Source organism: Helicoverpa zea, chromosome 14 (assembly GCF_022581195.2).
Source record: "Helicoverpa zea isolate HzStark_Cry1AcR chromosome 14, ilHelZeax1.1, whole genome shotgun sequence".
NCBI lineage: Eukaryota > Metazoa > Arthropoda > Insecta > Lepidoptera > Noctuidae > Helicoverpa > Helicoverpa zea.
Window position 1 is genome coordinate 591337 of NC_061465.1, and position 23653 is coordinate 614989.

Here is a 23653-nt window from a genome sequence, read left to right on the forward strand (position 1 = left end):
CAGGGACGCACTTTAACACCCATTTGTATATACTACCTACTAACATACATACTAGTTTGCAAGTCAGAATTCTAGTCGCAATACCTTTTTATGGGAGTTCATGTCCTGGGCAATAATGAGGAACTGACGAAAATTGAAAACTAGTTGTATAATGTAGGTACTGCAGCTAACTAGAACCAAGGAAGTCCGTGAGTATCGATTAACACCACATGTTGAATGTATTAATGCGATTGACGTAAAACGAAAACTGGCTAGTTCTCATGCCTCCGCTAAACGAAGCACACACAGAGATTGACGCAAGTCGCTCGTTACCTAAAGATGTGTATCCGTCAGCGTGTTGTCAAACTGATGTGTCGCGGTCTTTACCCTGTGATCTACTCCACGTGATGTTGTTTCACACTGCCTAAAATATACATTAGCAGAGCACGACTGAAGCTTGCAAATTGAAAAAAAATAGAGCAACAACATTGTTTGTTATTTGTAGGAGGAATCATTATTGTGGTAGGCATGAAAAATATGTCGTGTACCATGAACGAGGATTTCGTCATTTCAAAGTGTACTTAATGGGTCAAGAAAATCGTAGTAGAACATCGAGAGTTCTGAACAATGTAGTTAAAATATCCTTCTAAAGAAAAGGTAGACTGTTCTAAGAGGCTCGGCGGTTGAGATTGCAAAACTGTTGCCTCCACTAGGTATAGGTTGCTGATTTTAGGAGCTGCTCTATGCTCCTAAAATGCAACCTCTGCTTGGATTTTTTCAAGGACTTTGGTTTTAGGGTTTAAGTTTCCAAATGAAAGCATTCAAGTCCGTCCCTGCGAATCACCGCACATAGTATTCGCATGAAGGACGCAGTAGCACGGCCGAGACAGATGCGCTCGACAAAATTGCGATCCGAAATTCCCCCTCCGACCTCACGTTCCTCACATAGCTTTTATCGACACCCAGTATTGTGTCAGCATAATGTTAACACATGGCAAGGAGGAAAGCGTACGAAGGTTTTGAATAACAATGAGGCACTTCAGTTCTGCGAAAATTGTACGGTGGCTACGGGATATTGGAGTTTCAAAAAAGCTTTTCAATTTTATGTCTCCCTTCTCTTTTTGGGTTCATGATGTGTTAGATATGTGGTTCTAGAGAACTGGCTGTTCTGAAGGGTTTTGGTTTGGAGTGTAGAGCGTCGCGAGTCAAGTGCGCATCAGCGTGAAGGCGTTGTTCATCGTTCACGCGCCGCTGAGTGTCGGTCAGTGGCGTGACGGTCCCACGCCGCCGCCGCGACAGGCTCTGCGAGCCAAGCGCGAACTGCTGATGCGCTTTCTAACGCTCGCGGATATTAGCCATGCATGCGATCATTTCATACATATATTCACAAACAGCAGCCAAACGTATGAGAAGGAAAGGCAAGCAAATTGAGTGATATCCCAAATCGCATGCAAGGTCTGGTTACTGATTGGCATGATCGCTGTTGTAAGACGAATGGAATTTCAGATTAAGTATTTAATACCAATTCTTAATGAGACTTAATGAGACCCTTAAAACCTTTGAATGACTGGTGATGCAATTTGATTGCAAGCAAGATATTGTGCCAATAAAGAGTTATGTTGGATGGACCTGAACTGAACAAAAATGGTGGATCCGACTAAACTAAACCAACCATCAAACTAAAATGTATTTATACAAGTTTAGATTTACATAACTTGTAACAACTAATAAATAAACATCTGTCCAACGGATTTGCAATTAGACAATTTTGTTTTCCAAAAACTCTACTACGAAACCATAAAGCTTACTTCAGACTCAAACTCATCAAGTTATTTGGACTGCACCTACCGGTTTAAAAGCGAGATTCCTTGGGGCGCAAAAAGCTCGGGCTAATAAATAAAATGTATCAGATGCGAGTCATCGTGTCGACCAACGGAACGGTCACGGGTGGCGCGCGCCGCGGCTCCGCTCACATGACGCTCCCGCGCACGTCACGCACCACCTCACTGTGACCGAGCCTTAATGTTTGAACCTCCGACGCAAAAAGAGGGGTATTGTATATGTTATTGTTTGGCTGTGTACCTGTGGCACCGAAGCTCAACAACAAAATCATCTACGTACAACAGTATAAAATCTCAGGACAGTTTGAAAACCAGAAGAACTCGTGACATCAGAACGTGGTTGAATCCATAATGTGTGAGGTTCAAAAAATAACTTCATACAAAACGTTTTCCAAAAACCCAGGAAAGATGAAAATAAATCAACACTACATGGCAAAATTAAGACAGCAGAAACTTCGAGACACTGACGAGCGAGGTAATGACAAATTTTCACCTGTCTGGAATTTTGGTTTTGGGGAAGCTGGTTTACTTTTTAATAAAATAGACGCAAACACTAAGTAGCTGCTATATGTATAAAGCTGAAGAGTTCCTTCGAGTCTAGTATTCGTCAAGAAGTCAGCTCCAAATTATTATCACGTAGTTTCAGAAGAACACATAGGTGTTATAATTTTAAACTGTTGGTGCTAACAATTATTGATGTTTTGCTATAATCACATTCTGACTTGTTGGCAACGGAAGTATCTCGGAAGTTCCAAAAGGAGAAAAACATGTCGACAACACGTAACCTGATCCTTTTTTGAAGTCTATCAAAAAGTGGTGTACATGCCACTGACGTCACTGTGGAGTAATTCGTTAAATCTACATGAGAGGTAGGAATTCGTAGAGCAAACACTTCCCTTGTTGGTAGTGGCTGCATGATAACACGATAAACTTGACAAGTCGGTGATAACGTGGTCTGTAACAAATAGCATTATCACATGAGCATGCAACATGCGTCACTGCCTACATTCAATAAAGCGCTGTTCAGTCTTCCACGAGATTGCTGTTCAAATAACTATTAAAATATTTATAAAATTATAGAGAAACTTCGACAGCATTAGACGAGGAGTAGGTACCAAGCATACTACGGTGCAGTTTTCGAATATAGCTACAGCTGCAACACGAAACTCAAAAAAAAATGCCTGGCGATAAATACGTAGTTTTGCGTACAGCTATTACATATTAATTTTTTTGAGTCTTCTGATACAAAATCTTACATCATTATTCTTAAGAATGTATACTAAACATTTACGATAAGCAGCTCACATGATAATTATGTTATCATCGTTGTATTTTAATTAGCTATTCGTACGAGATTACACAAGTTATCATTATTTTTTATGCGTATTCGCGCGAACCTGTTTATTTTTATAATTTGTTCCAATATGCCAAATCTTGCTTCCACGAATGCCGAATCAAGCATTGTAATTCAAAGAATGTAAGTAGTTCTCGTTCTGCATCTGTATAAACAATTGTGTTAACTGGTCTGTTCGGAAAAATACGTAGTATAGACGCGTGTTATGTGGCTGAGGTTGCTTCCACAGCGTACGGACGAGAAGTGGATCCAACAAAAAAGAAAGTCTAGTGTACCGTTCGTCGACCCACATGGCTCAGCCGAGAGCCGCTGAGCGACGGAGCGAGCGATCGTGGCGCGTCGCGTCCGCCGCAGCGTACGTGACTCCCGGTAAAAACGAAATTAAACTGCTTGACCAATGATATCCGATGAATTTTGATACACTGCTATACATACTAACTTTTACTATTGTCATGTATCCGTTGTATTCGAAGGATACCTCTAAGTTCGTAAAACACAGTGATGTATTCGTGGACCTATTTCGATTCTGCAGTTTCTATTTCTGATTTTCCTGTATTCAAGTGATTCTAGTTTCCTCAAACTAGAATCACTTTACGTCCTCACGTATGACATGACCATATACAAAAGTTGAATAGCTGTGAATGAGAGAATAATACAGATACATTTCAACGGACACATTAACATAGACAGCAGAACATAGAACGGAGCACAGGTGTAATGAGTTGATAATGAGCGTAAAAAAGTAACATTTACGGAAATACTTATAAACTAACAGTTAGGAACTATAACTAATAGTTAGGAACTATACTACAACACACAACCCAACAGTGAAGGGCTCTACAAAAAGAGGCGACGGAGCCAGCGAAGTAACGACGATCTCGACCAAACTATTGTCCATGAGCAATGCAGCGATTGAGCAACGCGCAACGATAGTCCACGATCACTTCGACTATGATCACCATGGGATCATTGTCCGCGTTAAGCACCTCTGAAGGCAAGGCCTCTACCAAGTGGCGTCGCTTCTGACGTAGCGTGCGGTTAGAAAGTTGCCTGCTTGCGTCACGACGCAGCGGGGTCAACGACCGGCGCACGCGCCGATTTAGGGCTAACACCTGAGATTTTTTGGGCTAGTAGGGAAGGTTAGTTATATGAAAGAACAACGCTGTTACGCTAAGGATCTACTTTAGAGGAATAAAAAGATTTTAAATTTTAGACTTGACAGTGATGTGGCTGAGAAACATCAGATAATCAGCAGGAATTTGAAATATAGCTTAACAGTTTCGACTCGCCAAGGGTCACAAGATATTTTCGGAGCCGTCTACAAACTTAGGTCGTTAGAGACGCGCTTTAAGAAAAAGATATAGGTAATTTTGTAAGAGGAGGTAGCAGACGAGTTTCTGCCTGCTTACTCTAGGAGGTTGAAAGGTATGGTGTCCGGTTACCCAACCCGCGACCGACTTTACAGCAGCATCAGTCCACCTGCCAAGTATTGTCTCAATGGAAAATCCAAAATTGAAAGATAGTGCGTCTGTCCTCTAGCGCAGCCGTTCCCAAATGGGGTTCCGCGGAACCCTGGGGTTCCGCGGAACCCTGAGGTTCCGTGACAGGCCCTCAGGGGTTCCGTGGAAAATTCAAGATTTCCATATGGTAAATCGTTTCACTTTTGACAATATTAAATTATTATTAATTTTCAATTAAATTGTTTTAAATATTGTATTCCAAAATTCCATTTTGGCACCATGTAGGTGGGTTCCACTCGGGAGTGTAAGTCTCGTACTTTCGCGACAAGTGGCGGGGGAAGGCCACGGCAGCATATAATTTAATTCCGTTTTTTACAAATTGTAGATTAACTTAATACCTCCAGGTCTTCGGCAATCGGCAAAAGTAGGTAGCGAGGCTTATTTCATCGCCAGGATTATACGTTTTCATACATTTGACAGGACGTGAAATGAAACGGCATACGAGTATTTCCAGTGGTTATTTTTACTATGAATCAAAGCGTGACATTATTTCCAATTTTTGCACCTCCGCGAATCAGAAAATTTCGCGCTCGCTTCGCTCGCGACTCCATGTTACATGTGATGCTTTTACTTTCGTTTCATTGCTCAAGTATCCAACACCGAAAAAATTTCGCGCTCTTCCGTCGAAGTTTCCTTTGATGTTTATTTTTTATTCCTCTGGTTCAAAAGCAATAGCGCTTTCTTCGATAGCTGCTTATTCATTTGCATTTGCTTTTTTGTGGATATTGTACTTTTTGAGGCCTTATTAATTTACAGTGGTTTTGTTTATTTTGTGTAGGTACTTAAACTAAAAAAAATTCGAGCTCGCTTCGCTCGCGATACCAACTACCACTGAATGTCAATGCTAGCGGGTGCTTGGAACTTCTTCTTTTAGTTAAAAAAAATCGCACTCGCTCGCCTCGCACCTGTACAAACCCAATCTATTTCTTTTTGCGTTTACTTTGTCAGTCGTCAAACTGAAAACTATTCACATAATACACAAAGTCAAGGGCGCCTGAGTATAATGAATATGTCTCTAACCATATAACCATTTGGTGCGCTACCACACGACACGAGCCGTACCTAAGTGTATTTACGTCTTTAGTTTACTTCTTACTTAAGCTAAGATTCCGCCGAAAAATGGTGAAACGAAAAGGGTTCCGTAGCCAAAAGAATTCGGGAACCGCTGCTCTAGCGATCCTAAACCTTTCACGCAGTGTGATAAAACTTTGGTGAGTTATCTTGTACACCCAGACAATGACCGAAAGAGTCCCTGTCTTAAGCCGGAAGGGTTGCAAAGCTGACCAGGAGCAGCCGGTTTTTAATAGCAGGCAATGATTATCCACTTGATTACCAATGATGGGCAACCCTGCAGCAGTCACGTAGCGTCAACGTAGCGACCTCGTTCGCGTCCGTACCCGCCCCCCTTACCTCCCCCGTGGCGCCACGGCCCACCAGCTGTTCCACTAATTATCACAACAAAACAACACGTATACCTGATGTAAGTTGTCACATAGCCACTGGTTTGCGATGACACCAACTTACTAAGTTAGCAAGATATTTGGCTAGTTTGTGAAACATAGTTACCTGTTATTGCCTGATTCTCGTGGCGTCCTAAGGGAACCGCTTCACGTACCTACCCTAATGAATAGCTAAGCAAAAGTAACTTCAACTTTAGTTTTTCTAATGTACAGCAATAGTTCTGATAAGTTTTATTTAAAAAACAATTCAACATTTACATAAATCACATTTACGTATTTCAGTGCATTGATTAGCATCAATACCAAAAAATATTGCGAAAACTGCACTATGTTGCAGCTATTTATCTATGATTTGAATTGATGTTTACCTTCTCAATATGTATCTTGCAGATTGTAGTCAAAGGAAAAATAAATAAATACCAGCTAGACAATTGCACTCTTAATTGCTAAAAGATTACATAAACATTGACATTCTGAAGTAATTCTCTTAGTCCAACAGCCGTGTACAAGTTCTGTTACTAACAAACTTGATTTAGAAACTGGCTCTAGCCGGCGCCATGTTAGCCACATACTTGAAGCAGCAAGCATACCTTTCTCTTTTGCCAGTAATTCAGTTCCTTTCATGGACTTTAAAATTATCTACAATCCTGCGTGTAACCAGCGTTCGGAGATACATGTAACTCCCATAAGCACGAAGTTTTACCAACCAATACGGTTTGAGGTGTGTAGGAAGAGGGGTCTCACGTATTCTGTGTTAAGATCGACGGCTGGTTCGATGGCCGGCCTTAGCCCAGTTGAGTGACGTGAAGGGTCCCAATTATGCTCCCCACTAAATGGCCACATGTTGAGAACGTTCTCAACGTTCCAAACAGTCGCGGTTCAATAAAACAGGGTCAGATTGAGGCGGTTGTGTGAATGCATGTTTTGCCTACGTGCACGTGGGAGATAAAGCAGGTTGAAAGGTATCTCGTATTAGGCAATAGCGAACGTGCCGATACAAACCTTACTGATATTATGAGTACATTTGTGATGTGATTGGAAAAAGTCGCTAGAGCATTTAAAGAGTTATCCAGGTATAAGGAGGCATGTAAAGAGTTATCAGGGAATAAGTGTATTCGTATTTTTAAACATTGTTATTGAAACGGTTTCCACAGGTGCTAGACAAGTATTGAATAGAAACTTTGTAAGTGTATATACGAGCAGCCTGTTGCTAACTAGAGGCAACTGCAACCGCCAACCTACAACGGCCTTTGCAGTTGCAACGTTATGCGTCCGTCATTTTACTAGTCGACTGCGGATAGTTCAAGCACAGATTTGTAACTGAATTATATTGACGATATTGATGTTGGATTGCTAATTATGGCACACACGTATTCACTGTGTACTTCCTTTTGCGGAATATTGTGTGTGTTTGGTAACGAATCAGCAATAAATATATATGTATTCGTATATAGCAAAAACAGTATCGATCCCAATATTCTACCCTGAGGTACACGTTATTTTTTGTCTGAGTGTAAAAAAAGAATATAGCGTTTCTTAAGGGGTAAAATTTTGTAGTGATCTGCTTTCAGTTAAACTGCATCCTCTTGCCTTTCCACTCTTCTCCAAATAAGTATATCATAATCAACAAAGTCAGCAAAAACCCCTTCTAACAAATCAAAACATACTGCTTAAGTAGGTAGGAAATATCTCCGGAGAGAACATCACACACTCCATCTCTTTACAATATTATACTATGGCTTGGACTTGTATGCATTCAAATAGGTACGTTATATATTATACTTATGAAAACATATAGTCATGGTACCTATACTAAACATTATACAGGTACATGTAAGTATATAAGATAACGGTTTGCCTTGAAACAAGTTCTGCGTTTCATTTTCCTTATGTTGGTGACTTGGCTGTAGTATTTATTGACTTGTAGTTGTCGTCAAATAACTTTACCACTCCGAGCAACACGTTTACAGGACGGTATCCTCCATCTATACCTGAAACCTCATCTGTAGGTGTAATAAAAACTAAACAATTCACCTTTCACACCAAAAAATGGTTCATTCGATCAGCGCATACACCAAGACTTGTCAAACATATGTATAACCCGCCTTTTTTTACAGGCGAGAGAAGAAAAAGGCTTTCATCACATTTAAAAGTAACAGCAGATTGACCAGTAGGTAAGGAAAACAATGCACTAATAAGCTATTACCTATGTCGTTTATGCACGCAAATTCATACTTGGTCGCGGTTATTATACAAGCAAGTAGGTACGCTGTTGAGTCATGCTTGACCTTGGCAAAGACAAAGAACGCACCATTGTGCGGGACAAACAGTATTACCGATAAAAGTATACCTAAACAGGTAGCATGGAACGTGTTCAGAATACATACTGCGTTTATTCAGCGATGGAATTTCGCAAGTTAATAAAGGAAGCTGTCGGATAATTTTAAACAAAGGAATATGAATTAAACCATCGTTAGTATCTTTATCTTCGTCCTGCCCTATTCCCAATTTATTCGGAGGCAGTGCAATATATTTTCCGCTTCCATTTCTCTCTGTCTGCCATCATACTTCTTTATTACCTCATATTTCACTACGTCTTTAAGCGTTTCCTCTTTCAGGCAATCTCCCTCTCCAGCCATCCACTCATCTCCCATTCATGCTTAGCATACCCATTACATATCATTAACCATTGCTTGTCAAATTAACCCGGAATCTCTTGTGTGTACATTTTTTAAACCAGCACCTGTAATCAGAAAAATCGGTTCTCCAACAACGACGGATTATTACGCAATCGACAAAAAACTTGAAAATGTAATTACTCTTGGAATGTCATCTCATGGAAACTATATGGATAATGCATTTATATGCACAAAAAGTGTTTTCAAAGCGATATTTTTGACTCATGGGTCTAGTAGTCGCATTTCGCGAATGCTGTGCATGAGTTTCGATTCCCAGGTCGGGCCGCTTTGTGGGTTTTAAGAATCTTTTACAAAGCAGACCGGAGTCTGCGGAGCGGAGTCTGAGTGGTGGAAGTTTGTGATAAAGGTACGTCTTCAATGCTAGCTGCTGACTGCAGCTACCGACCGTACGTGCTGCATTATGATCTTTCTACAGTTAGGTATGTCGGATTTCCTTTGCATGGGTCTACGATGGTGACGGAATAAGAGTGCATCTGAGTCTGCGCAAATGCTTGTGCACGTACTGTCTTGCGCAGCAAGCCGATCTCTTTAGGGAATCACAATACAACCAAAAATAAAAATTTACATTCTGCTTGCCAGCTATCTTGCCATGCTACTGCTTCACAAACCTTAATTCATTTTGTAGTTTTCTTAGCAGTTTTCAAAGAGCTTGTATGTGCTCTATCTCAATTTCTACCTGTTGTCGTAACGAAGCCTTGCGGGCAACGCGCTAGTCTTGAACACGTATTACCTTCTACATTTTCTCTGGCCTGGAAATATGATTTCAAGTAAAGTTATAAAAGACTATTCAATTCGATAAACTCTTTAACATAGTTTCAGTGTTGCAGTAAACAATGGCGAGAAGGCGGGACGCTTGCCTTTGCTCGCTCGTGCAATGTCATTGTCAAGGCCGCGCGATAAGGCATTGGTCACATCGCCACGTTTAATTGCATTCCTCCGATATCGCGCCTTACATCATCAGCAACGTGATGTTGGTGAAATGTGATTTTTTTACTTCCTCGCAAATTATGTTCGGTCATTTTCTTTGCTTCACGGATTAGTCACGGTGCTAGCACACAATCACCATCATATGATCGATTCTGTATTTTTATTTCTGAATCAAAATAATGATTTATACTGTTTCCTTTTATTATAATGGCTACAAAACTAATATGATTTTCCAGTAGCGAAACAAATATTTCATGAAAATTCTAATTAACCAAACAACTTTGCAATTAATAGCATTAAGGTACAGTTGCATATTCAGTTCTTAAAATACCAAAATGACAGTTACTATAACGAACAAAGAGTTCGATAGAACCTTGCAAGGGTCAAACCCGTCTCCAGTCTTGTGGACCGAAGATATCGTCATAATGAAATCATCGATATATCATTTGTAGTCAAACCACAGGTATAACATCCTGCCAACACCTGCTCTACGGCACTGATGTTGGGGTGAGAAACCATCTATCCGACCGTCATGACGTGATGACGCTATAGTCCTTCCAATCCTGTTGTAGTTAGCTACGTCTCGCTACTATTGCTCTGATTTTCTTAGTTCAAGTACATTGTGACATTTTTATACGTGTGATCCTGAAACTTTGGAAACCTTTCGTTTTCCTCGTCTCTTCTTTGTCACGTCCAATACCTCGCTAGTCGTATTTCAAATGGACAGATGGACCATTTTTTAGATTTGCATAGTCTTACTTAGATCTATACTTCTGTAATGATCTACAATGGGCTGCAAGTCTGGCCTGTCATCTATTAGGGTTTGGTAGATGTCGCCTGACATGACTATGCCCTGTAATTATGTGTCATATGCAGCCAGCAGCATCGCAGATCATCATTAACCTTTCCAAACTGTTAAGTTCAGTAGGCAATCGCTAAATATTACGTAAACTTGGCCATGTTCTCGCTTGTGATATTTCAAGATGATGGCTTGCTTCAGTTAACCGTCAGCCACATTGATGAAGATCATCGTGGTAACTATATAAATAGGCATTGGTAACGAGACAGTAAAAAAAATCTCTATCCATAAATTAAATTTAAAATATCCCACACTGCTGGGTTTTTCCATGTATCATTTTATTGCTATTTCCTTTTCTGTAAGTTATTTAAGTTTGTACATTACTGTAAATGTTTTTATGATAAAATACTTCAGTAAAATAAAAAAATAAATAACGTTAATAAAACAAGGGTCATTTCTGGATATCAGAATCCATCCAAAAATGTTGAGAACGGGGCTATAAAGTGTACTTTAATCACTCAAATTACAAATCTCCCTTCATACAAGAATTATACTTGTAACAAATAGTTGAATCTTCGAGAAAGTTCAAATATCTCGAAAACTATTAAACTCTGCCCATACAGAAAAGGGTCACTTATTTTGTAGTATTTCTGCCGTAGTTATTTCATTTTCTCGCGGCTATTCGTCGAAATATAAACAAAAATGTAGTACGATAAAACATAAATAAAATGTCGCACTTACATAAAAACGTTAAAAAAGTATATTACTTAAGATGCCTCCTGTGAGGATTGAACTCACGACCCCTGGTTTACGAGACCAGTGCTCTACCACTGAGCTAAAGAGGCGATATGAAGGATTGCGAAATACTTTATCGAGTACCACACTGGAGAATCCTATCATATTATTCCTTTTTTTTATAAAGGATGTTTAATTTTCTATAGTTTCATCAAGCACAGTTTCAGGTTCGAAAAAATATGATGATTAATTAAATTCAACGAAACGAAATTATGAAGAAATCCCCGTTTATGTCAAAAAGGAGTCGTAATAAAATTAAAGACTCTCATCAATTAAGTAACTTAAATTACTACCTGCAACTGCCAATAATATTATATTAATGACTTCTTCTTATTATGGCTAGACAAAGGCTCAACACTAAACTTTGACGTTAGTTTTACACGTCGACAACGTCTTTAAATTATAGTACAACGTTATGAAAGTATCTAAGTATAAAGTGTCGTAATTTCAATATTAACTTACCTTACGTCCTGTTGGCCAGTATCTGCAACAACAAAAAGTACGATGAATAAAAAATAACTGCCGAAACCCGGGATCGAACCAGGGACCTTTAGATCTTCAGTCTAACGCTCTCCCAACTGAGCTATTTCGGCTAGATACGAGATCTTCGAAATTTCGTAACGTAAGCTTATGACAATAATACTTTTATTTTCGAAGTTATTGATCTATATTTTACTTGTTTCAAAATCGGCTCAGTACGTGAGCATGTAGTTACATTTTCATTTACAATATAATTTCAATACATTAACACTCATTCCTTCTCAGTAGGCATGAGAAGAGTGTTGTAGAACACCAAAGTTCATAAAAAAATAATTTAAAAAGGCTCACAATAATATATAAAGAGCATAATAACTATGTGTCTATGGATAAAATTATAAGAATGACCCCAACAGATTGTACTAACATAACTTTTTAATAAAGAGGTAGCAAGCGCCACCTATGTATTTCAGCATGAACTACTTTCTAAATGAGGCTTTGTATGTTGTGTACTTTTTTTAAACTGAATGATCAGAGAGTACAGTACCCTAGTAAAAGATATACCTACAACACAAACTATTCTAAAAAGGGGAAATTTTTGAATGCTTGTTTGTACTGAAACTACTGAACCAATTCGAAAAATTCTTTTGTTGTTCCCTGTTATCCTGTATCTGAAGACCTCTCCAAGATGACATCTTACTAATACATATTACCTATAAATGTAAAAGTTTGGATGTTTGTTCCTCTTTATCACAAAAACTACCAAATGGATTTTCATGAAACTTGGCAGTTTATTTATTTATTTAATTTCATCTTATAACATCAGCTCATATAGCAATAAATATACTTTAATGTTATTCAAATCATGTCATTTATTGTCAAAAACAAAGAAATCTTTCAGTTTCATTATGTATGAAAAGATTATCTTGACATTTTAAAAGAAAATTGAACTAAAGCCTCAGAACTTTATATTTCATAACTATCTCATCTGTCACCTACATCCCGTGGAAACTATATACTGTCCAGGGATAGTCTTGTTTCAACAACAAAAGATTTTTTGTTTTTTTCAGCAGTTACGCAGTATACAAGAAACAAAATGTTTCCACTTTATTATATGTATTTATTACTGGAGATTAATATAATAATTCTCACCTTGTGTTGTTTCCTGCTCAGGTTGTGCCTGCACCGCTTTGTCCTCCACCATGTCATCCAGCACTACACCACATTTCTTGTACAAGTTACTCTGCAGCCGCAGCAGCTGCTCTGTCTCATTATATGCTTTGATTTCATCCTGAAACAAGCTGCGTGTTCATTATAGCCGTTTTATGTGATATTAAAACATGTGAACTATACAGACTTATAGAGAAGTAGTTTTGTTTGAAAAGAATCCCCAAATTCATGTGTCTAGTCACTCATTTTCCAAAAACTTTAATTTACACATTTTTATTGTATTGGATAACAGTTCCTTGAGGTACATAGGTACATAGGCACCCGGGAATTAAATGTGAACGTTATCGATATGAATCGCACAGCTATGATATAGAAAGTGTTAAAATTTATTTTGAAATATTTGATTACCTTCAAATCCTTCAATTTTGAATGAGATCTACTAGATAAACTATCTCTTCTACGCGGAGCAGACGACATTTCTTTACTGCGGAAGAACACTGATGGGGCAGACTCCTGCGCTCTAATTTGAGAATACTTTTTAACTGATTCTTTTTGTTTAGTGACTGTACTCGCGGAAGCTGCGACATCCAAAGACTTGATTGTCCTACGAGGCTTAACCACATGACTTCGTTTAACATTGTCTCGACTCGATTCTTGTATATAATCATGTAAAAATGTTGGAAGTTCACTGAAAACTCTGGGAGTTGCGATCGAAGCAGATGGTTTCGCGCCAACTTTCACACTCGAAGGTATATCATGGTGCGTAACTGAATAACTGGATCTAAGGCTGCTCTGCGATTGATTGAGTACACGAGACATTACCCTGTCGTACTTATTACTACGATTACTGTTGGCTGAAGCCATTATAAACTTTGAAATTTGGCTGTTTCAAAATCGAGATGTTTGTTTTGAAAATAAACGTCAAATCAATCTTCTTATCTGACATTGACACTGACACGATGCTTTAATTTTTTTTTTACTTTCATAGTGAATTGGATCTTGGTTATTTCAGTAGAACAATCAAGCTTATAATTAATGTAATGGAATAATTCTTATAGAGCTTTGCATTGTATTCATCATAATCTTATACTGCAATAGAGACTTGCAATGACAGCATAATATTGTAAGAGGTACCAACAGATCATTTATTTGATCCCCTATCGGCCACTCAATGACTTACCGGTTCCACTATACTCACCTACATATCAGAAATCATCAAAATCCACAAAGTTACAAATGTGTACGAGTACGAGACAACGAGTACTACTAGTACGAGAGGGATGAGATATCATCCTCCGAGCCTTTTCCGGAGGATACACATACAAGAGGGATGAGACAGTAGGTACATAAGTAAGGAAGTCCAACTTGTGCAGTACATAAGGAAGTAGATAGGGGGTATACATACGTGTAGTACAAAAGGCACAATACAATGGTTGTAGGCCTGTGACAGCACCCACTATGGTAGATCCGCCACCTCTGACTATGTATTTCAACATCAGATAGAAAATGTATGGAGTAAGTAGACATGCTATGCTACATTCACCAATCGTAAGTCACAATTGGGATAAGGGCAGGAAGATGATGAAAATCAAACAAAAACTTAACATTTTTACAAGCTTTTATTTAACATGACCTGTTAGTGTAAGACAAATGTTCTAAGTTATACTTGAACTTCTACCACAAGACCAAGGATTAAGGTTTTACGAATTTTTTATACAATGTGAATGTAATAGCCTGATGTTGCACCCACAAGTCTTTTCATGAGAGAACTTTTTGATGGATATTTGAAACTTTGCATATTTATTTGGTAATGTTGATGTTACACTAACACAGCATTAAAAGCTTGGGTAAAAGAATATTTTTGGATAATATAATTTTTACCTACATAGATATTCAATCTCTAAATTATTACTGTAACTCTTAAACACAATTATTAAAATGCATAGTTTGTATGACTATTTTCCCACAAGTTCATTATGTTTTACGTCATAAATATTTTTGGCCTCATTGAGATATTCCTCACATATGGCATTTATTTGTTTGGTTACATTGAACACCAGGTCTTCGGAAACACTGTTTTGTTTCTTTACTTTCTTGACAAAGTCTGACTGAACATCTTTTACTGAATCCCTACATTTAATGTATAATGCCTTTGCGTTCTTTGCCAATGCTTCTCTGTGTTCCTTTGTGACTTTAGGCACAGGTACGTACAAAGTAGTGCCATCTTGCTGAGGGTTCAAATTCAACCCAGATCCTTGTATGGACTTCAACGCATTAGGTATGGCTTGTGGAAACGATGCAAAGTTTATAACTATCGTTTTAGGATTCTTGCGCACAATTTGAGCAAGTTCTTGTAACTCATAATCTTTGCCATCAAACTTCACCATGAGTGATTCAATAGAGCCGGTCGTGGATCGTAGAGACAGGTTCTTTGCGAAGTCTTCCTTCATTTTCTCAATAGCCGAATGGCACCGTTCTTTCATCTTGTCCACCGGCACAATCTCAGATATTGCTGCAACATTTATCTCTACTTTACCACCTTTACCTTTTTTTTCTTTTCCTTTATCTTTGCTTTTGGCATAATTTCGAACTGCTGTAAAATTTACGGCATTGTAATGAATTATCTTTTCGTTTACACTTGTGACATGAGGATGGATGGTTTTAAAGCAGTTCCGCGACGGAGCTATTAGCCGCTGCAATAGCCTGGTACTCATTATTTATTCGGCCACGAGTAATGGCTTTCAATCAGTTAATATTTGAGACGATTATCTAAAATTCCGAGCACAATACACATAACCTGAAAAATAATAATGAAATCTAGGCTGAGAGTGACAGATATTGTCAGTTGTCACAAAAACAGCTGATTGGCTTAAGTTGAGAAACTTGCAGATTGAGCATGGAGAAGAAGGTACAGAACATAGTTGTAATAGTACGAAGAATGCTTGGCCAAATATTGTATACCGTAGGTGGTTCGCATCCGCAGCCTGAAAATAAAGATAATTTTGATGTATCATCATAATCGTCTTCCTGCCCTTATTCCATATCACACATTTGTGTTTTAGGGTGCGTCCACATCTGGCGAATGCGCCGCGAATGCGCAGCACGTGAGCCGATCGCGAGCTGTCCGCGAGCTGCGCGCGTGCAGTCACTGCAATAGTTCGGTGCGCCTCTTTAGCGCAACTCACGCAAGGCTCGTATAGAGCGCGCGAGCGGCGCGCGATCTGCGCGCAATCAGTTCTCGCCCTTACAGTTCCGTATATTGGCTCAGTACTATCGAAGATGGCAGACGTCGCGCGCCGCCTGCGCGCCGCTCGCGTGCGGCGCTTAGGTCGCGCGCGAACTGCGCGCGGGCGGCGCAGAAGCGGCGCACGAACAAAAATGCACGCGCGCAGCTCGCGATCGGCTCGCGTGCTGCGCATTCGCCAGATGTGGACGCACCCTAAGATAATCATTCTTTTATAACTTACTTGCGTGCAAAAGCTCGTTATGAAACCCACACGATATCAAAGACAGCCCAACTATTTCTATTTTCCTCTCTTAGGAAATGGCGGTTTCTAATAAGCCAAAGTCGCTTAAGTCGCTCAATTTCTCGACGAAAGAAAACCGACATTGACAGCTAATTCCATGCCTGACATTTTATTTGTTGATTTGACACTTGACAGAGGTCTATGTGAAAATGTCTGTAATATTTCAAACATTAAGAAATAAAGGAAAAACATACTTATTTAAAAAAATAATTAATTCAACCCAATCTACATGTAAATGCTTTCAATTTAGAAAATCTTCAGGTACGAGAGTTCTGGTTTTTATAAGATATTGAAATGTGAAGGTTGCTTGGAGGTTATGTATTTATTTTAGATACTCCGAAGAAATTCATATCGTTTGAGGAGGTTGTGGCCCAGAGGAGAGCTGAAGCCAAGCGTAGTATCGTCGTGCAAGTGAACTCGGAGGCCTCGTTTAGTGAATTATATGGTTACTGTTCAGAATATGCTGCTATCAATGGGATACACCACTACAAAAATTCAGCGGGAGAGGTATTTGTGTACTTATTTCGTATCTATAGTAAGAAGAGGGAGCATGAAGCTCCGGCAACTCCGCCCCTAAGACGACCCACTGTCTAGCATTCTTAAGAGAAAAAGAAAATAAATATAAAGATTTTTTTCTACATTTTATTTACAAGGCTTGTGTTTTTAGAATTTCATGCTTATTGAGTTCAAATCAGAAGAAGACTTGAAGGAGGTGCTAAAATCATGTACCACTCACCAAAAGGATATGGACGTGATGGCTCTCAACTCGCCGTTCCTCTGGTTCCGAGCAGCAAAAGGTCCAAAGACAAAATACCTACAACCTAGTATAAAGTTGGCATCTGTAAATGGAATAGACAAAATTGATGAAGATAAACTCTTTAAAGAGCTAGTGGATTGTGAAACAGTATCTGATCAGATACAGTTGTTGTATGATAGAACTACGTTAAATGATCTGGGTGCTAGGTTAAGATATATGGTTGCTAGACAGGTAAATAATATTTTTTTAATATTATATAAATATATTTGCATGTTTGTGCTTATTATATAAGTGATCAATATATTTTATGTGGTTGTGGTAAACAAACCTTTACTTCCCAGAAATCTGAACATGGTTATAAATTTTTAGATTGAAAGTGTTCTTAAGAGCCTGTATGCCAACATAGCTGTGAGACCTTTTGGATCATCCGTAAATGGTTTTGGCAAGATGGGATGTGATTTGGACCTAGTATTGACAAACATAGTAAATGAAGACACGGTAAGCATATTTATTTGAACTAATTAGTTATATGATAGATACAACATTATATGCCTAAGCCACTCTGAATGGGTTTATTTTAAGCCTTTCATAAGTACTGGGTAAATATCTTTTGGAGAAGAGAATTATCATCATCTGCCTTAACCTTTTCCAAATTATGTTGGGGTTGGTATCTGTATAATTAGTAGCATTTGAGTACAATTTACATGTAGCATAAGACAGAAATCGTCACAACCAGTCATAACTTTTTGTACAATCAACAAATACTTTGCATGCTATAAGGCAGTGGTTCTTAACCGGTGGTCCGCGGACCACTGGTGGTCCCTGGAGGCATTCCAAGTGGTCCGCGAAGCTTAGCTTCGCGACGTTGCTATACGTTATCTAACTTAATTATTATCGACTTATAATTGCGAGCGAGCGGGGGTTTTCGCATGGACGTATATCGGGTGTGTCGTACCTAGTCCCCCCCATTCATGAAAATGTATGTTTGGGCTACATTTTACGTAATTTTGGTTTTGAGTCTTAAAAAATAATTAAAATTTCGCGCTTGCTTCGCTCAGGAACTGTAAGCCCTTACTTTTGCATTTGTCAGCAAACAAAAAGTTAAGAACGTTTGGGCTAAATTTTACGTAATATTTGGTTGAAGTCCGATAAAAATTTCGCGCTCGCTTCGCTCGCGTATTCAGAAACTATATGCCCTTATTATGGCATTTGTCAACAAACAAAAAGTTAAGTACGTTTGGGCTAAATTTTACGTAATTTTTGTTTTAAATCCGATAAAAATTTCGCGCTCGCTTCGCTCGCGTATTCAGAAACTATATGCCCTTGTTTTTGCATTTGTCAACAAACAAAAAGTTAAGTACGTTTGGGCTACATTTCACGTAATATTTGGTTTAAGTCCGATAAAAATTTCGCGCTCGCTTCGCTCGCGCATTTGAAAATTACATAAGCAAGTTTTTCTTTATTTGCATTTCCTTACCTACACAACTGCCGCCATGCGTTTAGCTTTGAGTAGAACTGACCCAAAAAATCAGATTTTTTTTTATAAATAATAAAGAAATGAGTGCTAATTTAGGTAAACCGATGAGGTGGTCCCCGGCAAGACAAACTTTAGTTAAAGTGGTCCCTTATGTCAAAAAGGTTAAGAACCACTGCTATAAGGAGAAATGTATTGAGACAATGTAAATTAATATATCACCTATCACCATGTCTATAACATACATTTATTGCAAATAAATGATTGCTAATCGCTATAGCAATGGCACACTGGTATTCAGCTGAATCTGTTAGAGTAGAAGCCAGCCAATATAGTTGTGAAAAGACATGATGCTTTAAAGTAGTTGTCTTTTATTCTCTTTGGTATGTGGTGTTTACCTTTAAGTAATGTTGGCATTGTAACAGATTAATTTTAATTACTGTTATTGCATGCTTTGGTCTAAGTCGTGGTGGCCTAGTGGGTAAAAGACCAACCTCTCAAGTATGAGGGCGTGGGTTCGATCCCAGGTCAGGCAAGTACCAATGCAACTTTTCTAAGTTTGTATGTACTTTCTAAGTATATTTTAGACACCATTGACTGTGTTTCGGATGGCACGTTAAACTCTAGGTCCCGGCTGTCATTAAACATCCTTGGCAGTCGTTACGGGTAGTCAGAAGCCAGTAAGTCTGACACCAGTCTAACCAAGGGGTATCGGGTTGCCCGGGTAACTGGGTTGAGGAGGTCAGATAGGCAGTAGCTTCTTGTAAAGCACTGGTACTCAGTTGAATCCGGTTAGACTGGAAGCCGACCCCAACATGATTGGGAAAAGGCTCGGAGGATGATGATGATGCATGCTTTGATGTAAAACATTGTTGATAGACCTAATAAATAAATAAATTGTATGAGGCGTGTAGTAAAGCAGTGTAGTGCTTGCAGGCAGGCGCGCGGCTGGTGTACCAGGCGGCGGGCGGCGCGGGCGCGGCGCGGCACGTGGGCGCGGCGGCGGACGCGCTGGAGCTGCGCGCGGCGGGCGCGGCGCGCGTCACGCGCATCCCGCACGCGCGCGTGCCCATCGTCAAGTTCGCGCACACCTACACCGACCTCGACTGCGACCTCTGCTACAATAACATGTGAGTCTCACATATTGTATACCTCACTGCCTTAGATTAAAGTCAACATAACAACTATTTCCAAAAATCTGAATACTTCTTCTATGCGGTTTATAACGCAGTTCAGGTACGTGAACTTTTAACAATGACTGCTACTGGGCAACCACGGGATATGGGTGCAACACCACCAACTAACAAAATCTGGGTAGTTTTGTACAAGTTTGTCAAACACTGTAAAGCTTTTTCATCCTAACCCAATAAATCAAACATACCCCGAGCACTAGGACCTATAATTAGTATAGTCGCGACATATAATATTATTGGTGCAGGTCGGGCGTGTACATGTCAGAGCTGCTGTGGCAGCTAGGTTCACTGGACGTGCGAGTGCGGCCGCTGACGGTGCTGGTGCGCGCGTGGGCGCGGGCGGCGCGGCTCACGCAGCCGCACCCGGGCCGGTGGATCACCAACTTCCCCCTCACCCTCATGGTGCTGTTCTTCCTGCAGCAGAAGACTAGTGATGGCTTCGTGCTGCCCACGCTCAAGAACCTTGTTAAACGTGCCGGTCAGTTGCCTTGACATATGTAACAGGTTACATGACTTACTGATATACCTGTTACTAAAGTTACAGCTACACAAACAGCTGGGCCAAAATATGCATGCAAATAAGCACTAACATCATCATCATCATCATCACCATCATCAGCCTATCGCAGTCCACTGCTGGACATAGACCTCTCCAAGTGCACGCCACTGAGATCGATTTTCGGCTTCTCGCATCCAGCTCCTGCCAGCCGTCTTGCGCAAGTCATCACTCCACCGTGCCTGAGGACGTCCTACACTACGTTTGCCGAGGCGTGGTCTCCACTCTAGAACTCGTTTACCCCAACGGTTATCGGTTCTTCGGCTAATATGGCCAGCCCACTGCCACTTCAGCTTGCTGATTCGGTGGGCTATGTCGATGACCTTGGTTCTCTGACGGATTACCTCATTTCTGATGCGATCCCTCAGAGAAATGCCGAGCATAGCCCTTTCCATAACCCGCTGAGCGACTTTAAACTTGTGAACCAGCCGTACCGACAGTGTCCACGTTTCGGCTCCGTAAGTCATGACAGGTAGTATGCACTGATTGAAGACTTTTGTCTTTAGGCACTGTGGGATCGACGATGTTAGGACTCGACGTAGCTTCCCAAATGCAGCCCAACCCAACTGAATTCTCCTATTCACCTCGTCCTCAAAGTTGTTTCTACCTAACTGCAATGTCTGCCCGAGGTATACATATTTCCGAACAACTTCGAGAACGGCGCCGTGTATCGCAATCTGTTCCGGTAGAACATGTTCATTGAACATGACCTTGGTTTTGTCCAAGTTCATCCGTAGGCCGATGCGTAGAGAAGATTCAGCCAGGTCGTTCAGCATCTGTTGTAGGTCCTGCAGCGTTTCCGCCATGATGACGATATCGTCAGCAAATCGCAAGTGAGAGATGTGTTCGCCATTGATGTTGATGCCGCGTCCTTTCCAGTTCAGCGTCTTGAACATATCCTCCATTGCATTAGTGAACAGTTTCGGGGAAATAACATCCCCTTGTCTCACTCCTCGATGCAACGGTATGGGCCTTGTTTGCTGATTCTGTACTTGGACGGACATTGTAGCGGCTTCGTAGAGACATCTCATCACTTGGATGTATCGCCAATCTACTTGACAACGCTGCAGGGACTCCAGAACAGACCAGATTTCAACCGAGTCAAACGCCTTCTCATAGTCCACAAATGCTAGACACAGGGGCTGATTATACTCTTCGGTCTTCTGTATAATCTGCCGCACTGTGTGGATGTGGTCTATGGTGCCGTATCCGCTCCGAAACCCAGCCTGCTCCGGTGGTTGGAATTCGTCGAGTCTTCGCGCAAGTCGGTTCGTGATCACTCTTGAGAACAGCTTATAGACGTGGCTTAGGAGGGAAATGGGTCGATAGTTCTTCAGCTGGGTTTTGTCTCCCTTTTTGAAGAACAGGACGACAACACTCCTACTCCACGCCTCTGGAGTTCTCCCTTCAAACAGGACGGCATTAAAAAGCTTCTGGAGCTCCCCCAGTAAGGGGTTTCCTTCTGCTTTTAATAGCTCTGTTGTAATGCCATCCTCACCAGGGGCTTTTCCATTTTTGAGCTGTCTCAGAGCGATCTCGATTTCGCCACTGCTGACTTCTGGCAGGTCTTCAGTGAAATGGCGTGTTAATGTGGCTCTAGAATCCTCATTTCCTGGATCAGGTCGAGATGCATGCGATGCGTATAACCGGCCATAGAAATTTTCCACTTCCGAAAGGACTGCCATAGCACTAACATATGCATGTAGTTTCAAAATACTTCTTGTGCTTATGTCTCCAGATCGGGCTAAACATTGTTTAACATTCAATCAATTGACCTGTGCATTGACCGTATTTCAGGCACAGAAGACATCAGAGTAGCGGAAGATAATCTCAACTGTACATTCCTGCGCGATATGAACAAACTCCCCGCCGACTGCTACGGACAGAGCACCGCTAGCTTGCAGACATTATTGCTGCAGTTCTTCGAGTTCTACTCGCAGTTCAACTTCCAGGACAAGGCCATATCCATCAACGAAGGCGCTCCCGTCAGGAAACCCAACTCACTACCACTCTACATTATCAATCCTTTAGAACAAGCGCTAAACGTCAGCAGAAATGTCAGTTTCGAGGAATGCGAGCGGCTCATAACGGAGGTGAGGAATGCCGCGTGGCAGCTCGACGCCGGCCTCGACCGACAGAAGGGAGAAGATTGGGGCATCCTCGCGCTCTTAGAGCAGAGGAGCACGCGGGGGCTGAAGAAATTACTGCGAGTCGGGAACTCGCACCGGCTGGTGTCCGTCAAAGACTTGTTCAACGACTCCGATACCAGAGTACCCCAGGACACTCTCAAGAGTAAGCTGGAGCGACTCGCGCCCAAGACTGACAAGGAAGTCGAACAAACCGTAGTACAAATGAAGGAACAGCTAGGGAAAGAGAAAGAGAAAAAGGTGCAAAGATTGAAGTTCAAAAACACATCGATAGCGAGCGAAGTGTTCCGGATACGAAGAGATAAGATTGTTTGAAATAGACCCTGTAAATAGTTTGTTATTGCTGTATTATATTTTAGGAGACCGCCTTACAAACGTATCTGCTTTTTATTCATGAAAAAAAGTCTAGCTTTATCTTGTGTGGCGTCCCGTCCCAGGGGATCTACATTCCGCCACTACCTGGATAAAAACCACTTAACCTAGCTTCATACCTTTAAATAGCGCTTAAAGTCGGTGGAAAAATAAACACAACAGAAATGAATCGAATTTAGTAGTAACAAATGAAAACAAATGAATGGCCAAATATTCATTAAAATTAAAATGATGTATTGATACAAGATTTGATACACAACACAACACTCAAATATTAAAAAATCTTATTTATATAGTTATAAAAGTTCTACATTTTCTCTAGCATAAAGTAATACCATCTGGTCTCAAAACGTGCGAGAAGCCTGTCATAACATTTTGATAAAACATTTCTATTTACAATTTGTACAAACGATAAACCAAGTCGTGGTGGCCTAGTGGGCAAAGAACCAACCTCTCGAGTATGAGGGCGCGGGTTCGATTCCAGATCAGGCAAGTACCAATGCAACTTTTCTAAGTTTGTATGTACTTTCTAAGTATATCTTAGACACCAATGACTGTGTTTCGGATGGCACGTTAAACTGTAGGTCCCGGCTGTCATTGAACATC

General features: G+C 40.4%; 3 protein-coding genes, 1 long non-coding RNA gene and 2 other non-coding genes across 7 annotated transcripts in view; 2 read left to right on the forward strand and 4 right to left on the reverse strand.

Annotated features, from left to right (window-relative positions):
* The window catches only part of LOC124636415 (interferon regulatory factor 2-binding protein 1), a 69801-nt gene extending 55888 nt beyond the window's left edge, over nt 1-13913 (reverse strand). Inside the window, exons 1-3 of the mRNA XM_047172499.1 lie at nt 13430-13913; nt 13004-13142; nt 11837-11858 (exon numbers count right to left, since the gene is read on the reverse strand). Of these exons, the coding sequence (XP_047028455.1) occupies nt 11837-11858; nt 13004-13142; nt 13430-13885 (617 nt within the window). The 5' untranslated portion in view covers nt 13886-13913. The remainder of the gene's footprint in view (nt 1-11836; nt 11859-13003; nt 13143-13429) is intronic.
* On the forward strand, nt 8092-13082 carry LOC124636418. Its single transcript, XR_006985127.1, has 3 exons — nt 8092-8159; nt 8272-8328; nt 13025-13082. It is a non-coding gene; the product is annotated as an uncharacterized LOC124636418 (long non-coding RNA).
* Trnat-cgu lies at nt 11353-11424 on the reverse strand. Its single transcript has one exon. It is a non-coding gene; the product is annotated as a tRNA-Thr (tRNA).
* On the reverse strand, nt 11895-11967 carry Trnaf-gaa. The gene has a single exon. It is a non-coding gene; the product is annotated as a tRNA-Phe (tRNA).
* Nucleotides 13914-14621: 708 nt separating the features above from the next.
* On the reverse strand, nt 14622-17412 carry LOC124636376 (ribosome-recycling factor, mitochondrial). Its single transcript, XM_047172448.1, has 2 exons — nt 17285-17412; nt 14622-15818 (listed from the first exon to the last, which is right to left on the reverse strand). The coding sequence occupies exon 2, from the start codon at nt 15733-15735 to the stop codon at nt 14977-14979; it is 759 nt and encodes a 252-aa protein (XP_047028404.1). The 5' UTR covers nt 15736-15818; nt 17285-17412; the 3' UTR covers nt 14622-14976.
* On the forward strand, nt 16657-23050 carry LOC124636375 (poly(A) RNA polymerase, mitochondrial-like). Of its 2 annotated transcripts, none has more exons than XM_047172446.1 (7): nt 16657-16809; nt 16880-17055; nt 17216-17536; nt 17675-17803; nt 19707-19909; nt 20218-20450; nt 22326-23050. In XM_047172446.1, the coding sequence occupies exons 1-7, from the start codon at nt 16698-16700 to the stop codon at nt 22988-22990; spliced, it is 1839 nt and encodes a 612-aa protein (XP_047028402.1). In that variant the 5' UTR covers nt 16657-16697; the 3' UTR covers nt 22991-23050. The 2 variants fall into 2 exon arrangements, with proteins under 2 accessions (XP_047028402.1, XP_047028403.1); XM_047172447.1 differs by having other exon boundaries at nt 19716-19909.
* Nucleotides 23051-23653: the final 603 nt, after the last annotated feature.

Bases quoted from the DNA above. Each gene is read 5' to 3' on its own strand.
- LOC124636376 (XM_047172448.1), bottom strand. From the start codon at position 15,735: ATGAGTACCAGGCTATTGCAGCGGCTAATAGCTCCGTCGCGGAACTGC.
- LOC124636375 (XM_047172446.1), top strand. From the start codon at position 16,698: ATGTCTGTAATATTTCAAACATTAAGAAATAAAGGAAAAACATACTTA. The intron at 17,537-17,674 runs GTAAATAATATT...ATAAATTTTTAG, and splicing joins GATATATGGTTGCTAGACAG to ATTGAAAGTGTTCTTAAGAG. The intron at 17,804-19,706 runs GTAAGCATATTT...AAAGCAGTGTAG, and splicing joins ACATAGTAAATGAAGACACG to TGCTTGCAGGCAGGCGCGCG.